This window comes from Hoplias malabaricus, chromosome 2, assembly GCF_029633855.1.
Source record: "Hoplias malabaricus isolate fHopMal1 chromosome 2, fHopMal1.hap1, whole genome shotgun sequence".
In the NCBI taxonomy this organism is placed as follows: domain Eukaryota; kingdom Metazoa; phylum Chordata; class Actinopteri; order Characiformes; family Erythrinidae; genus Hoplias; species Hoplias malabaricus.
Genome location: NC_089801.1, coordinates 24,586,050 through 24,602,651, shown reverse-complemented (window position 1 = coordinate 24,602,651; position 16,602 = coordinate 24,586,050). Strand labels below are relative to the sequence as shown.

General features: G+C 38.5%; 1 protein-coding gene across 3 annotated transcripts in view; it reads left to right on the top strand.

Moving 5' to 3' along the window:
* atp2a3 (ATPase sarcoplasmic/endoplasmic reticulum Ca2+ transporting 3) overlaps window positions 1-16,602 on the top strand; it is an 82,041-nt gene that overhangs the window by 11,654 nt on the left and 53,785 nt on the right. For all 3 annotated transcript variants that reach the window (XR_010796517.1, XM_066657283.1, XM_066657296.1), the window contains exons 2-3: window positions 10,265-10,282; window positions 11,728-11,810. Coding sequence is in view for 2 of the 3 variants with exons in the window: in XM_066657283.1 (XP_066513380.1) it covers window positions 10,265-10,282; window positions 11,728-11,810 (101 nt within the window). In the remaining variant the exon portion in view is untranslated. The remainder of the gene's footprint in view (window positions 1-10,264; window positions 10,283-11,727; window positions 11,811-16,602) is intronic.

Sequence of the window (16,602 nt, the reverse complement as noted above, 5' to 3'; positions counted from 1 at the left end):
CAGGTAAGCCAAGGACACAGCACATGCTGTAACACACGTCAACCCAAGCAGCCTGCTGGGGGTAGCAATCTAAGCTGGTTTAGCTTCCATAGCCAGCCATTCATGTGACAGTATTTCAGAAGACACTACTTTTTGTAAGCGCACTTTTCGGCTCCACAAAACAGTGAAGATGACAAAGTAGACATGGACTAACAAACCAAAGGTCCTGTTTTGATATAAGAAAATGTGCATTGTTTCACATCATTTCATTTCAGATATTCATTTATTGATTAATGCTGTGAAACCTCAATATTCGGATATGACTGATACCACTGATATCACTGATATGATATGCTCACACCTACTTGTGCGATGTACTGTTTTCCAAAGAATACTTTGTGGGTTCTTCTCATTTGTGAACACAGCATGAACTTAACATTTTTTTCCATCTCCCTTCAGACATTTTAATTGACATTCTCACATTACAGCACAGAAACTTTGCTAATTAACCAGAGGGTCTCTGGGCAGCTCTTTTTTCCCCTTCTTTGTCTCACTCTTTCTTGCCCAAGTGACTATTGTATCCTGCAACGTGTTCCATTTGTACTTACCGTGCATGTTCTTTTAATAATACTCTTAAAATCAACAGTGGCAAAATGATGGCATGATGTTGTTAAAGAGCTAGTTAGGATTGTTGCTCATAAAAGACTATTGCAACCACTTAATTGGAAAATTCTGTTGGGAAACAAATGTGGGTTTTCTATGTCATTACTGTAAAGAGCGTTTGTTGGCACACTTATTTTAAAAAGGGTTCTTCCTACATCAGTTCTAGACAGTGGTTTGTGATTGTTAAATATGACTATTATGAAGTACAGACTTCTTTTCCAGAAGGGAAATTAATATTTGTAGGTTTTTGTAATATAACAGTTTTTTATATAAAAACACACAATGTCTCTAGTCAACACAGGGTGCCTGAAATGATTGAAACTTAACAGTCTATTAACAATTGCAGCTGAATAAACTACACAATGCGACACAAAGGATATTCCTTTGAATGCCACGCAAGTGACAGTTAAGATCTTAAGATTTAGATAAGCTCTCTGCTTAATATATCATTTGCTTTTACATTCTCTTTAAGGAGATGTTTATCAGTATTTTTAAAGTGTCCAAAAGGTCCTGCGCGTCAGGGACTGGGAGTGTTTTCAGATATGCTTCTCACGAAGCTGAGCAGGTGGCTAGGACTCAGCTCCTGGATGGTTTCACTCACTGCATCCTCCTCCAATATTCACATCAGACTGTTTGAGATGAAGTCTTGTGACTTGGCTGGTGTGTGTCCACACCCTCAAAAACACACTCGGCCTTCTGCTTCAGACATTTTTCGCGAGATACCCACCCGCTGAATGTTTTCACACTTTGGTTTCAGTTTTCAGATGAGCACTTCTACTAAAATTGACTTGCAGATCCATACTGGTGTTCTTTAAGTCTTGTTTTCCCCAGCCTGTTTCCACTCTGATTGCCAAAACAAAGTCAACGACTTCTGCTACCACTTCCAGTGCTTTCAGTGCTATTTTGAGGAGCCTAGGGAGGCATTCTGGCTCATGAAGCTCAGTTTTGAGCACTTATTCTGGCTTGGGACTCAGCATGCTGAGCTGTGTGTCATCGGCTGCAGTTATCGGATAGAGACTAGATGGAGTGAGTTTGCACAGTGCTGCTGTTTCAGGCAGGTGTGAATTTTGTGTGTAGGCTCCCTGTCTTTGTTCAAGGCTTATTTTGGGCGAATGATAACACTCCCTCCACAAGTGGTGGCCAGCAGCAGCCAGGGAGCCGTGTCCACAAGTCAGGTTGGCATGGCAACCACATAGAAAACTTCCCATATTTATGTTCAAGAAGAGTTCGCTTCTGCAGTGGAGTTTCCCTCTCAGCTGTGCTGTTATTACATCAGTATCTGGGAACAGCTCTTGTATTCCTAAGTGTGGTCGACTTCATGAACACAGAGCTGTTAGAATGTTATGTTGGGATCTGAGGAATAAGTAAATAAGTGTCTTGTAACAAATTACATATTAATATTCATTTTATTTTTTACTAACAATTAAATCATGCAACTGAACCATTGAACATTACCTTCCAGTTCTCTTATGTTAGCTAACAGCTGCCCATGCTCGCCATCATTGTACTGAGTGAAGGTGGGGTCATCTAACCCACCCAAAGAGAGTAAGGCCACTCTACTTTCTTGAGTAGAGCTACTGGTCAAGAAAACTCTTTATCATAAAATCAATGCTAAAGCAGTCACACAGTTCAGTAGTTGCCATTATATTTCTGGTCAGTGCTGGGGCATTAAACCCATTTGGCCGATGCTTGGAACTGGGAATGATGATCTGAAGCTGCAAAACAAGTTGCGCACTTGTTTCTGGTTGTAACTAGTGTTTGAGTATGTAGTATTTAGGGCTGGAAAAGAATTCAATATCAGTATATTTTTCAGTATAAAGTGTTTCAATAACGACACCTGTTTGTTGCAGAGCACTGCCAACAGTTCATTTTAAATTTTAAAGCCAAGAGATCTGTTTGAAAGTGATGTAAAGTGTGTGTGTGTGTGTTTTTTTTTTTTTTTTTTTTTTTTTTATTTATTTTTATTATATCGGATCGGCAAAAATGTAGAAATATATTGTGTTTATGACAAACACTGCACTACGCAGTGTAGAAGGAATTTGAAACTGTAGAAGTTCAGTTCAGTTACGAGAGCAAGTGTCTTGATAATGTACCTTAGCTGTTCGCATGCTCCCAAGCCCTGCTGATTTCCTTTTGCCTCCCTGGGTACACACACCTTAGGAGCTGTGTTGTTGGCAACAGTTTCCAGGAAGTGTTTCCCTGTCTGTCTCTGCCTGGTCGTGTGTAAACAGGCTGGTGCTTGTTTTTAGAGAGGGAGAGACAGAGAGAGAGAGAGAGAGAGAACGTGTGTGTGTGTGTGTGTGTGTGTGTGTGTGTGTGTGTGTGTGTGTGTGTGTGTGTGTGTGTAAGAGAGAGGGAGGGAGGGAGGGGGCGGTCTGAAGTCAGAATGTTGGAATGTGCTGGGGCAGATCGAGGCAGACACAGCCCAGATGACTCGTAGGGAATCCTTGGCACATACGGGCTGGGAAACCCCACTCAGACCCTTCAACCCCTCTCTCTCTCTGCTTCATTCTCTCACTCTCTGCTTCTTTCTTTCTTTCTCTCTCTCTCTCTCTCTCTCTCTCTCTCTCTCTCTCTCTCTCTCTCTGCTTCTTTCTTTCTCTCTCTCTCTCTCTCTCTCTCTGCTTCTCTCTCTGCTTCTCTCTCTCTCTCTCTCTCTCTCTCTCTCTCTCTCTCTCTCTCTCTCTCTGTGTGTGTGTGTGTGCCTTTCACCAAGACTCTCTTTGTCTTCAGGCCTGTTGCTGTAACCAGCCTGCTTCCCATTAAAAACCTTACACAAGACAAGGCCTGTCACCACTTCTTGATTTATTACACTGTAATCGGAGTAGCATTGTGGAAAACAACCACTATAAATGGTCAAGTTTTATTTCCTTTACTTAACCCAATCCCCCACCCCAACTGAAGCAGATGTGGGAGCAAACACACTGATGATGTGTTCATTAAAGCGTAAAGAACATAATACTAGTGCAATTATGTAAAAGTCGTGGTTGCAGTTAATGGTCATTAATTTAACCATTAAACTGTAGTAGTGTAGTAAGAAAATCGCGAGTGTCATGCGAGCTTCACCATTTGAGGCGTTTTTCCCTTGACCCACTTTTACCAGATGAAAGATATAAAAATGTGTTCCCTCATGCCACTTTGTCTGATGTATTTTGTTTTTGTGCCGAGCTTAATCCACACATTTATCTTTTATAAAGTTGCTGAAGCTGGAATATGGAGATGTTTTATTGTCTCAGCTGTGAGTTGTGCGCTGCAATATTCTCAATCAAAGCTTGTGTCTGAGTTTTGTTCTGTTTGATGTTAGCTCTCTTCCTGAAACAGAAAAAAAAAATGTCAAGCCTACCACATTTATTTTATCTCCCTTCCAACATATCCACGCTTTTTGCATCTCTCTGTGGCCTGCATTAGCAACCCATTGTCTTTTTTGGCAAATTAGCCCAATGTAAATTGCAGAGAATTTGTGTGATTCACTGTATACAGCTCAAGCCTACCTGCAACTTTTCTGACTGGTGGAGAAGGAGGAGAGAGTTACAGTAACAGTAGTTACAGAGTTAGACTATATATATATATAGAAACACACACACACACACATACATACACCTGAAGACCGGGACAGCCAAAGCCGTTTCTCGTATTCTCACTGCTACCAACATTTTCCACTCAACTCTGAGGACATGCTGCTTCTGTAGTAGATGATTTCTTTCCACAGCAGAGCCTAATTTGACTCTTACATAATTCTGTGCTGGAAGTGAAGCGAAGGCAAAATCACTGCTTTTAATCTTGACAAATGTGGCTATAGGTTTCAGCAAGAAAAAAAAATATTGTTGACAAATGTTAAGGCTACTTTAATTCATTATACAGGAGACTTGCATGGCAAACTATATTACAGAGTGGGCTATAATTTATATTAGGTGGCATAATGTATTGATGTGTGTTGTAATATTATGAATAAAGTAATGTATGTTAAATTACAATTGGTTTGTTACAGATCTTCACTTAATGTGCAAATTTTATTTTGGGAAAAGACTTTTAGACTTTATTTAACTGACAAGTTAAAGTTTTTTCTGAACATCCTGCTTGGGTTGCGTAACTTAACACAATTTGAATGTGATGCCTGAAACACGCTCAGATGCAAAAACAAGTGTGACTTTAATGTGTTTTCTATCCACCAAGGTTTTATGTGAATAATCTGAATAACCCCCAGTATCAAAAAAGGTTTGTGCAAAGTTCCAAAATGCGAAAAATACACTGGAAAATGTTTTTTCGAATAAACAGTGAGGTTTTTTGCGGTTCATGCTGACCACAAATTCTTCTTCCTCTGGTTTCCTATTCACATTTTAGGCCCGCCACCTCCTGAGATTTTTATTTTAGTGCATGTGTAATTTATTGTAGACATAAACAGCACAGAACAAAAGTCAGAGACCAGCACAGAAGTTATTTACTTCCCTGTCAAAACATCACACCTTTACACAGTGACCCTACATTTGTCTCAGTATTTTTGTAACCCTCCAGTATCTCCAGCCTTCCAACATTTTCACAGACTTCCATTCAGATTTTCCCAGTGTCTCCCAGGCCGTGCGCAGATGAAAGGAAGTCTCGCCTCTGTTCTTCAAAGCTGAGCACTCGCTCTTTCATGCTGTGAGACTCTTCTCTCTTTTCCATCTGCATGCAGAACACATTCCCTCTCCACGTCAATAAAAGACAATTTCACAGGACCAAACCAAATCAAATCGAAGAGGAATAAACACATTTAAACCTCATTAGGCAGCTGCCCCTCCTCACACACACCCATCCCATTCATGTTTTTCCATGTTTCTGGTGGAAAGTGTGTGTTTCAAAAGGGCAGTCCTTTGAAAAGACTTCATGGAGCTTGCTCGGTGGCTTGTGATGTTCAGCCTCTGTTTTCCACTGTTAGAGATTTTCTTGTCATGAACTGATTTTCTGTTTTGGTTTCCACTGCATGTGCCCCTCAGACAGTCACCCATCTGTTGGCCTGTGTGTGTCTCTGTGTGTAGAATAATCCTGGCTCCAAGACACCATGGAATGTTTTTCCACAGTTTATTTTGTAAATATATGATTGGTAGGAGGTAAAAAGGGAGAACAAAATAAAAGGGAATATGAGAAAAGAATGAAGAAAGATGCCTTAACTCTTATCAGTTGGATACGGAGGTTTTCCATTTTGATAGGAGCAGAACAATTATGATGTTATCGTTTTAATGTATGGCTAAACTTGACAAGAGAGTATACTCATGCGGCCACACGCACGCACACATCTCTCCGTATCTTTTGGGTTCACTTCAAGGATTTTCCACTTAGACCTTATCACGACCAATTCATGTGCAGCTTCCTTCGAAAGCAAGGAAAAAGCAGCATGACTGCAGCTGGATTTATGAGCCTCTGTTTGGTAATTAAAGCCCCCATTTGTCAGGATACTGCCGAATGCTCCTAGAGCTAGCTGTAATTGCAGCTGTAATAGAGAAAATACAGAATGAATGAACGTAACTTCACACTCAGGCTCACATAGCAGCCGTGTGCAAGCTAATGACTGATGCTTCTTTGAATTGTCAGAAGGGTTTCACCACGTTCAGTATTTCATCGCCAGGTGGTAGGGTTGCCTGGATCTGCCTGCGCCTCAGCAAATGATCATTTCTTCATTTCAGAGCTCTCTATTTGTGAATACATAAATCTACTTTCTTTGTACCTTTACTTAATCGATATCCACAGAAGTGCCTTATTAAATAGCATCAAATAAGCATGATTGTGCTTCTGGACCCTTGTCATTGAACATGGTTTTTGATTTACTTTGGCAGATTTTATTTTGTTGGTTTAATAAATAAAGCTTGAAAGCCTATAAATTGCTCCTTGCAGAATTAACAATACGGCCAAATCTTAGTTAGAAGGCTACTGTTACTCTATAAATAATAAAATAATTAAACCTATAAATACCTAACATAGAAAATTAAGTTGCCTATTACCCAAATATAATTTATCCTTTAAAAATATTGTGAATGTTAATATAATGTATTCTGTATATGGAAGATTGCTGCCTGGCTGTTTAAATCAAACAATGCCTTATGCTATTATGAAATGACATAGCATAGAAATACAGCATATTTAGGTACAGTACATGATGTAGTAAATGGAGTACATAATATAAGGCAAATATTAATGGGAAATTAGGCTAAAATCCACAATATGTTTGGAAACACAGAGCAAAAAATGGCTGAAGTGTGTAACTAAAACCCACAGTGTTTAAGTGTGTCTTGTGTTTCTATAAGATGGACTGAATTTAGATTCAAAGTAGGTGCAGCCTATAAACTGACAGCTGGGTCGGTCAAATATGTTCTAACTCTCCTTTTAATGAAGCCAAAGGCTGCAAATAGCATGCATTCAAAATCATAAATTCAGTCTTTGGTATGCAGTTAATGAGGCATTCATTATTTTTGCACAAGCTAACACTGCAACGCAACTGTGTGATGGAAATGGATAGTGGATAGTGTTACATGGGTACAGAGTCAGATAACAGTTTAAAGATCTGAAGTTTGATTTCTCCATAGCCTCCCACCATTATGGAACTCATGCTAGCAAATGCCACCCTGAGTGTAATGTTTTTGTAATGAGTGTATTCATGTATGTGCGCTTGTCCCCCTGGAAATAGAGAGAGAAATCTCCATCACACTGTAACTCCTCATGGCCCCTTCCCACTCTCCACATGCTCTCCAGCTCCCACACACACTCCCGAGTGAGAACCTTCTAGAAATGACTCAACAGCAGTGTGTAGGCCTCTTACACAGCAACCAACACGTTGATGTGCTCCAACAGAACAATGCGTTCTAAACAGGCAAATGCTACAATGGTCCATGTTGCCAGCAATTGCTGTGTTTTCCTTCAGTCACGGAGCCATGATCAGCTGAGTTCATTCTTGAAGGCACTGCTAACCTGTCGCCTTCCGATTATCTGGGTGTTTCAAATCATATTCATAATTCTCATAACCATGGAGTGAGAGCAGGATGCGAATATTCAGCGTCTCTGTACTTTTTCCAGCCAATCTGGTATCCATTTCATTTCAGAAAGAAGAGGCTTTGAAACTCGTCTTTAATTGAAATGGGAGACGCATTTAGTTGTACACTGCACAATGACAAGTAATTGCAAATTAATAAAAATTAAATATAATTAAAATTTTTGTTCAATTAATAAAGCAATATCTTTATTAACAGGCAGTGTAATCAAAAGCAGTAAATATTACAATCATTTTCTGTGACTCATTAAAAGCCTTATATATTTTGTTCATGTCAGCATTGCTGTAAACAGCTCTGACTTGAATTTCATTATTGTTGTAATATTCAGTCTTTAAAATTACACTGAATGCAAAATATCACATATAACTTGTCAATAATTGATGAGTGTTGGGGAAACCTTAGATGGCTGAGGCAGACTCTAGTCTCAGTTTGAGTTTCTCCTGTTTAGCTCTGAAATGCATAACTGGTAAATCTGTACACAAAACACATTTACCGATATATGTTGATATGAATATGTATGAAAGTTTAATTAAAACTTATAAATGTCATGTGTCATGAGTGTGACATGAAGACTGGAATGATATCTGTCAGAAAATCACTTACAAACTAAAGTTGTTGTAAAGACTTTAAGCGTAATTCATAAATATAAAGTTACAATTGTGAATATTTCCTGGTATAGGAGTTTTAGCCACTTAAAATTGGAATCAGAATCGGTTACAAAATTGAAAATACCTAGATTCAGTTAAACCACACCAAACCGTTTTCAGACTTCAAAAAATGCAGTATTTCCTGTTGCAAAATTTTTCAGCAGCTGCTAAAGCCCCACCCACCTCCGCAGGTGAAAGGCAAGAAGAACCACAAAAATTCTTGCAATAATTAAATGAAATGTTCAGCATCGTTTCTCACTCATTGTAGTACAGAAAATGTGCATTGTGGCGCACTAAGGAATTGAACAGAGCTCTGAGTCATGTCCCCTGTGTGTCAAACTTAACATTAGCAACTCGAATCTGCAAATGAATATAGTGGAAACTCGGAAGTATAAATAAATGGACATTTTAAAAATGAATTGTTACTGATTCTTTCCAAACTTTCCAGTATCAAAACTACACTTAGATCAATGCATCCTGATGCTTTTTCAACCACATCTGACAGTGTCTCATAGGACGATAAGATTGTGCTGGCTCGCTTTTTTTATTACCTCTATAAATCCCTTAATCTCCTCTGTGTGAGGAAATGATCATGCCCTACAAAGTATTCTTTTGAAACAGATTTTATGTGGTCAGTAAATTCTGGCTAACTGGGCCAAACAGGGAAAGAGCATCTCATCATCTGCATCAATTTTGCAGCAGCCAGAGACATTTTGCAGCAGCCAGAGACAAAACTCTCCAGCCATAATGTTTTTGGGTTTTTTTGGGCAGATAATTGTGTTGTGTCTTTTGTGTAATTAACTTTCAAAAGCTCTGCGTCTTTTATGGTGGAATGGGATGTTTGAGGAGAAAAAAATGTTGGTATGTGGCTGACGTCTACCTAAATATTATGATATCACTATTTCCCACCTATGGAGCAGGAGTAAAGCAATATCCTCATCTCTTTTCATGATTTTCAGTGTTTGGAGGTCCCTTTGTCGTTTTCCTGCCATGAGCAGATGAAGCCTAGCATCTCTGAAAGAGCCACTTTTTTTTTTTTTTTCTAACACTAGGGTTTTGTAAACACAGACTGAATTCCAACACACAAACAGACTGGAGAGCTAGCAAATGGTGAAGAAAGCTTTTTCTGAATATTTTTAAAATACTTTTTTGATTACAAGCATAGACATTCCCTTTTAATGGCAAGGATGCCCTGTTCTTCCAATTAAGACAGTATTAAGCCTTACAAGATTGTTTGGTAATGTCTCAATAAATTGTATAAACTCCTAAAATAATGCTAGTTCTTGTTTCTATTATTACTTGATGGTTAATTTTCCCTTGAGGTTTTTTAATGCTTAAAGGGTCTTAGTACTTAATACTGTTTTAAGCACTGCCTGAAACTGCTGCTAAACAACATCATTGGACTCTCCAAAACTGCTATGCCAGCTAACAGATGCTCAGAGAAGCAAGGCTATTGGTGCTCTATAATTCTTCCAGCCTCAAATAGTGCACTCTGGCTAGATCAACTGGATACACTAGTGCACCTCTAGACAACTGAACCTGAACAGTGTTCCATTGAAGAGCGATGCGTGTCAGTGCAGTGTATAACTGTTGATGGCACTAGCAAACATGCTAATAATATTAGCTATGGATGCTTGAATTAACTGTGACTTTAGCCACTGCATCTGGCAGTTAATGTCTTAATGTCTTAAATTTGTAATTAACTTAAACCTTAATTTGATTAGCTGATTAAATTTAATGAAGGTGTTTTCTGTATTTTGTTTTTAAATTCTTACATTACCTATTTTAGTTTCCCAGCTAACAGAGTTTCTCTATGCATTTAGTTATACATATATGTACATAGTTTAATTCCATGTCATTATTATATAGTGTTTCAGAACAACTGCAGCTAACTCTCTCTCTCTCATTCCCTCTCTCATTCCTCCACGGATCACCTCGGTGTGGTTGGATGGACAGAGCTGCCGGCAGAGGAAGGTAAATATTGATCTTTCCATCATGGTGTTACTGCTCTCTCTTTATGAGACTGGCTCTTTGAATGGGCCAAGGCTATCTGTTTTACTAGAAAGAGATGCACACTGTCTGAAAGCATGCATAGACATTCACAAACTCAAACACTCACACATTCGCCTGCCCCCTCAGCTTTATCTGTACGAAATGAATTACTAAAAGCCGGGGCACAATCTGCATAAACCACATTGTCAGCACAATGTGTGAAATATTACCCACAAAGTCGCAGCAATTTCCAAATATGGTGAAAGCGCTTTGGAGAAGATTTCTCAGTTTCCAAGAATATGTTTAGATATGTTTAGTCAAATTCAATAATACAGGTGTAGGCTAAAGTAAATGAATTTGATTTATTGTGTCCTCTAGGATTCACTGTATTAAATAATCAGCTTAATGTGTAACAGGCTTGATGTAAAACACAGAACAGAAAGTTCAGAACCTCCACACAAAAGCCTCAAACAGTGACTAATACAGTGCAGTTTGTTATTACTGCCCACAGACAGTTATCTCTACATTCTGTGGAGCAGTACACCTTTACACCTGCTGCTGTCTGTCTCCTTTCTTATTTCTCGTTGTTTTACTTTTCTTTTATGACTCCTTTCCTCTCTTTTTATTTTCCTCCTCTTTTTCCCCTCTCTTTAAGACTTCCCTTTTGTGTCATCCATGCGTACGTTCTCTCTCTCTCTCTCTCTCTCTCTCTCTCTCTCTCTCTCTCTCTCTCTCTGTCTCTCTCACTTACACACACACTGTATTCTTCTCATGTCTTCCACCATCTTTTTTCAGTCTTCATTTCTTTCTTTCTTCTCCCTTGCTTTATACATCTGTCCGCATCTCTTTTCTCTCTCTCTCTCTTTCTCTCTCTCTCTCTCCTGTCTAATGTGTTTCAATGGACCATCCTCAGTGTTCTCGTCGGTGTGTAATGAGTGTGGCTCAGTGTGTGCAGATTTGCCAGTATATTAACCAGTCATTAAACTCAGGAGAGTGTGTAGGTTTGCTGTTGGATGAGAAATGAGTGCAGAACAATGTAGCTGAATTCAGTAAAGTGTTTGAATACTTTGTGAAATGTAACGTAGGCAGACCTCAGACACTGACAAGTTGCTTCACATTTTACAATGAACAACTGTGCGCCTTTTTACAAGGAAGAGCCATAATTATCCGGATTGTGTAATATCAGTGAAAGTATATTACATAATATTTTGCTGTTTAACACCAGCATGAGCACACTTTTAAACTCCTCTCTCAGATCCACATAACGTTGTAATGTATTAGTTTAATAAAAGATAATGATTTAATATGATAATGTCAATAAATGAGATAAATAATAAATGTGGGAAACATATGTTTTTATTTATTTTAAATGTCCTGCAATGTCATAGACATGACTAATGCTTTCTGCTTCTCTCTCTCTCTCTCAGGGAAATCTCTGTGGGAGTTGGTGTTGGAGCAGTTTGAAGATCTGTTGGTCAGAATTCTGCTGCTAGCTGCCTGCGTATCATTTGTAAGTCCCTTTTAATTTCTTTCTTATACACTGCTCCCCTGTTTCTCTGACTGTAATTGTTTTTTCAGCCTAAATACACATTTGTACCTTAATTTGTAATATTAAAATAAAGCAGTTATTTGTTATAATTATATATAAGCAATTATATTTATTATAATAAAATTATACTGAATTTCCTTTAACTGGCCACCATTTAATAACTTTTTTACCTTATATTACATCTATTGTTGTAAAACCTGTATCATTCCTAGTTTGAGTGTTGTCCATTACTAAACTATGGAACAGAACATGATAAATAAGAGCAGTTCTGTGGTCAGACATTGATGGTCTTGATTATGGCTAACAAAAATAATTAAAGTTTTACTTACAACAGTCAAACTAAAGGTAAGATGTTTTTAATAAAATGGCATATACATGATATAATTATGTATTAATATCTATCCATTCATTTATTCATTCATTATCTGTAACCACTTCATCCTGTTAAGAGTCGGTGTGGGTCCGGAGCCCATGTGGAATCACTGAGCCCAAGTCAGGAACACACCCTGGACAGGGCTCTAGTGTACTGTAGGGTACCCAACGCTCATAGAATCACTCACACATTAATCCTCAAATCCACATACCCTCATGTGCTTCTGGATTGTGGGAAGATACCAGTGCCTCAGGAGAAAACTCTTTGCTAAATAATATCAAAAACGGAAGAAAATGAGATATTCTTATTATGAAGTATGAGGCATTCCATTTAAATTAATTTTGAGTGTAGCCTTGGACTTGGGTTTGGGTTCCTGCCCTTCCACACTTCAAACATTTTTCCAGTGAATCCAAGCACATATGACACAGGTGAAAAGAAAGCATAGGAAAGAGGGATGGAAAGATAGAGGGAGGGAATCCCTTCTTTTGCTCCATAACATTTCCATCCTCCTTGTCCCCAGAGTACAGCTGAATTTAGCTCTCTGGTTTTGGGCTTTACGTTAAAAGGGCTTAAAAACATACAGTACAGTCCATGCACAGCAATATTTTGACTAATTACGCAGCTGAAACTGAGCTTCTTGTACTCCAGGCACATGCTGAAGGCGTAGTGTTGGATTTCTCTCTCCTTCAGTAGTTCAGGGCTAATTGGGCTTCGCTGTGTGGTGAGTTTTACATGTTGTGTTAATAATGCGAGGTGGTTTGGGGTGTGTTCACTCCTGGCCTCTCAGAACAAGCCTGCAGACTTTTCCGAAGGCCAGACTCGTTAAAACCAGTAGTGGGGTCTGTTTTTCTTATTCACTTTTATGAATTTACCTTTTTATGAACTTTCCGTCTGACTTCGAATAGAAAAAAAAAAAAAGAAAGAAGAAAGGCTTGTGTTGTAATGCCCCTGGCATTCCGTAGAAGCATTACAAGAACAAAGATACACAAACACACACACAGGCACACGCTCACACTCGCCGCGTGAGGCATGACCATGTCAGGATCACACTCTAGTAAAATTAGTAAAGAGAGGATTTAATGCTGTGGTCTAAAGCCATATTCAGACGGGATTACTTTTTACCTGTGGACATGGGGGTAAAGTCATTATGACCTGAGTATCTCTAGTTTTAATCCCCTCCGAATAGACCATTTCAGTCATTTTTCCTGAGTACATGCTCCATTTCAGGTTTTGAGTCTTTTACCTACTGTAAAACAAACAGTAAATGATCCCAGGTTATGATCCCATCTAAGTTGAGTTTTCTCAAGATCGGAGCAGCTGAAGGAAGCGTTTAGTGATTAAACATACAGTTTAACTAAAAGCTCCATGCTCATACCTACAAAAAAAGCTGTAGGTAAGTTTTGTCCACACTAGTAGCCTCCATACGTGATATGAACGTGCTTAATATGAACGTCGTTAACATTAAACGGTTTATAATATCGGTTATAATATCTGTGTGAAGGATTGGTAAAGTTTTTTGCCACCTTCTCGCCCGTTATCTGTTATGAAGGACTAGAAGATAAAGTCGCTTTGGGCTGTATGATTTTGGTGGAGGGCTAATCTCAGAACAGTTATGACAGTCTAAAAACTCCAGTAGCTCTGCTGTGTGTGATCCACACTGTGTGACGTCAGTGTGTGAATCGAGAAGCCCCTCCCATCTCTGTTATATTCACCGCGGTTTCTTCCAGTGCGAATCCACCATAAACATTACTGATGTCTTGTGGAAAGATTACATTACCCCAGCTCCCTGTGTTAAACTAATATTATCTGAATAAGGCTTAAATGTGAGTTTAGAAGTTTATCTAATCACATCAAAGTTTATTTGACAAATACCTAGCCATATATGGTACAACTAGCAGTGAAATGCTTTGACGGCTACTCCTTCCATGAAAAAGAAATCTATATAAAAGTCTATGAGATAAAGAGAATAAAAGATATATAAGGGTACAAAACAAAAAAAGCTGAAGATAAATAAATATACAGAGACAATAATATAGTCTCTAATAATATAATATCGAAGACAAACCTGCAAAATAAGGGTATAAATTAGAGATCTAATAAAAATTGAGATTGAGATAATTGAGATAAATTTCTCTTTTGGAAAATGTAGTCCTTGAGCCGAAACATGTTTGATGCCTGTAGTTTATTTGTTTTTCTAATGATTCCTAGATATAACACCCGCTGTTTGAAATTGTTGCCCACATCCTGCTACAAGATTAGATCTAAATTTTAAGATCTTGACTTAATTTACAATAAGAGTCAAAAGAGTGTTTGGATGTGGTTTGAAATGGTAAAGAAATGTTTTTGTTGTGTATTTAAAGAAAAGACTTAAAGACTCTGCAGCTTCAGTCCTAAACTAAATAATCATGAAAGGGATTCTGGAGTTATTTATTTGGTCCAACTATACCTTTTAAAAAAAACTTTGTTGATTCAGGTTTGCTGTGACAGTAGCCATTACTACTTCATATTTTCACACAGCTGTGATATGGATAATAGTCATCCCCATTAAAGTATTTTAATGAAAATTAATGGTGGATCATTTTGAGTTGTGCATTGAAGGAGGCTGTATAACAGAGGGATTAAATCATTTGCCCTGCACACAGGTGTGGAATTTACATTGAGATTTGAGCCCTGCCACTACCTGAACATTAGACACTCCTTACACTGCATTCCTGCCTCTCGCATTACGTCACTCTGAGTGTGTGTGTGTGTGTGTGTGTGTGTGTATAAGGTAATTTAATAGATTCTCTTATTATTGTAGTCAATAGCAATGTGTTTATTTCTTCAAACATAAAATGTCTTGGATGATACCATATTTGCACTAAGATAAAATAGTTTTTTGTAATTATTTTAATTTAGAAATTTTGCCAAATTATTGCTTTAAGAGGTGTCAAGCTTTTGAAGCATTTGTCAGCATTACTGACCACGGGATGCCTGTAGACTAAGTTATAGCCTAATAAGAGTGTCATAAGCGGTCGGCTGTAAGCCTCCTGTAGGGATGTGGGAGAGCATTCCATAAAAGCGTGTCTGTGTGTCCAGATACATTGCATTTGCATATTTTTGTCTGTGCAAAGGCGTGTTTGCTCAGTGTGTGTTCTACAAAAGCATGCACGTGATGGAAAGTCTCAGAGGACTCCCGCCCACTCTCTGAACTAATTTGTGTGCCTTTTTGAATATATTAAAATGTTTAGCATTCTGCTCGCCTCACGATTTTGCATGTTACAAGAACAAAAGCCACTGGTAACTAAGTGACACCGGGTTGGGGTGTGTGGGGTGTTAGGGGTGACCCACAGTCAACCGATATTCTTTATTTATTTTCAATGATATTCTTTGTTTTGGATATGATATGAAGAGCCAACATAGCACAGTGTTTGCTGAGAACAAGTGTTTAAAATAGTTCTAAAGCATGTTCTCTTCTAGGTTTTGAACCTAAAAATGTGCCTGCCATTTCTGGTTACAGTTCAAGATATTTGTGCTCTTAGCGAACAACTCTATTATTATGGGGTACATTTTTTTATTATTATTATTTGTTGGTTTTATTGATTCATCGGATTTACCCCTGATTGGTTTATCTGTAGTCTGCAGGCATAATTGCATTTGTCCAAAAGTTCAGCCTGTGTCTGAAGTCCCTTTCACCCATGCACAGCAACCCAAAAATTTCCAGACTTTAATGGGGCCAACTCTACACGACTTGATTCGACGCAGCTCGGCTTGGTTAAAGCTTGACGTTTTTCCACTGGAAGGGCTCCCCCACGAAATGGAGTCGGTGATGTCGAAAACCCATGTCTCTAACAGGAAACCACAACAGCGGCGGTGGTAAAGTTAGGCGCTGTTTACTCATCGTGTATTCGCATGTTGTTTGTGTTTCTTGGCCTGAACATGGCTCCGCGTCCGTTTTTGCTTGTTGCATGTTTGGCTTTCATTAGAAGTTTTTGTCTGCCTCTTCAAAACACCTTGAGGTAAAGTTACGAGCTGCCGTTGTGAGTCAGATAAAAATAAATGTGAAAGCTGCTGTAAATTAAGAGATTTTACAAGCGGTGAGTTTGTGCTGGATTTGAAAAACTGAAAACGTACACGCTTCCAGGGACCAGATACCAGATTTGGCCTGTGGAAAAGCAAAAGAGCTGAGTCGAGTCGTGTAGGTTCTATGCAGTGGAAAAGCACCATTAATGTGAAAGGACAACTCTGAAAAAGCTTTGGAACAGATTCTCCAGATTGAGCAAATATGGCTTGTAGTATCTTGTAGTAGACACTATCTTCCCTTACTAGAGCAATAGTGCTTTGTATGTACGTTTTTTCCATGTGGTTAAATCCTCAATAATAAATATTTTAGTTGTTCCA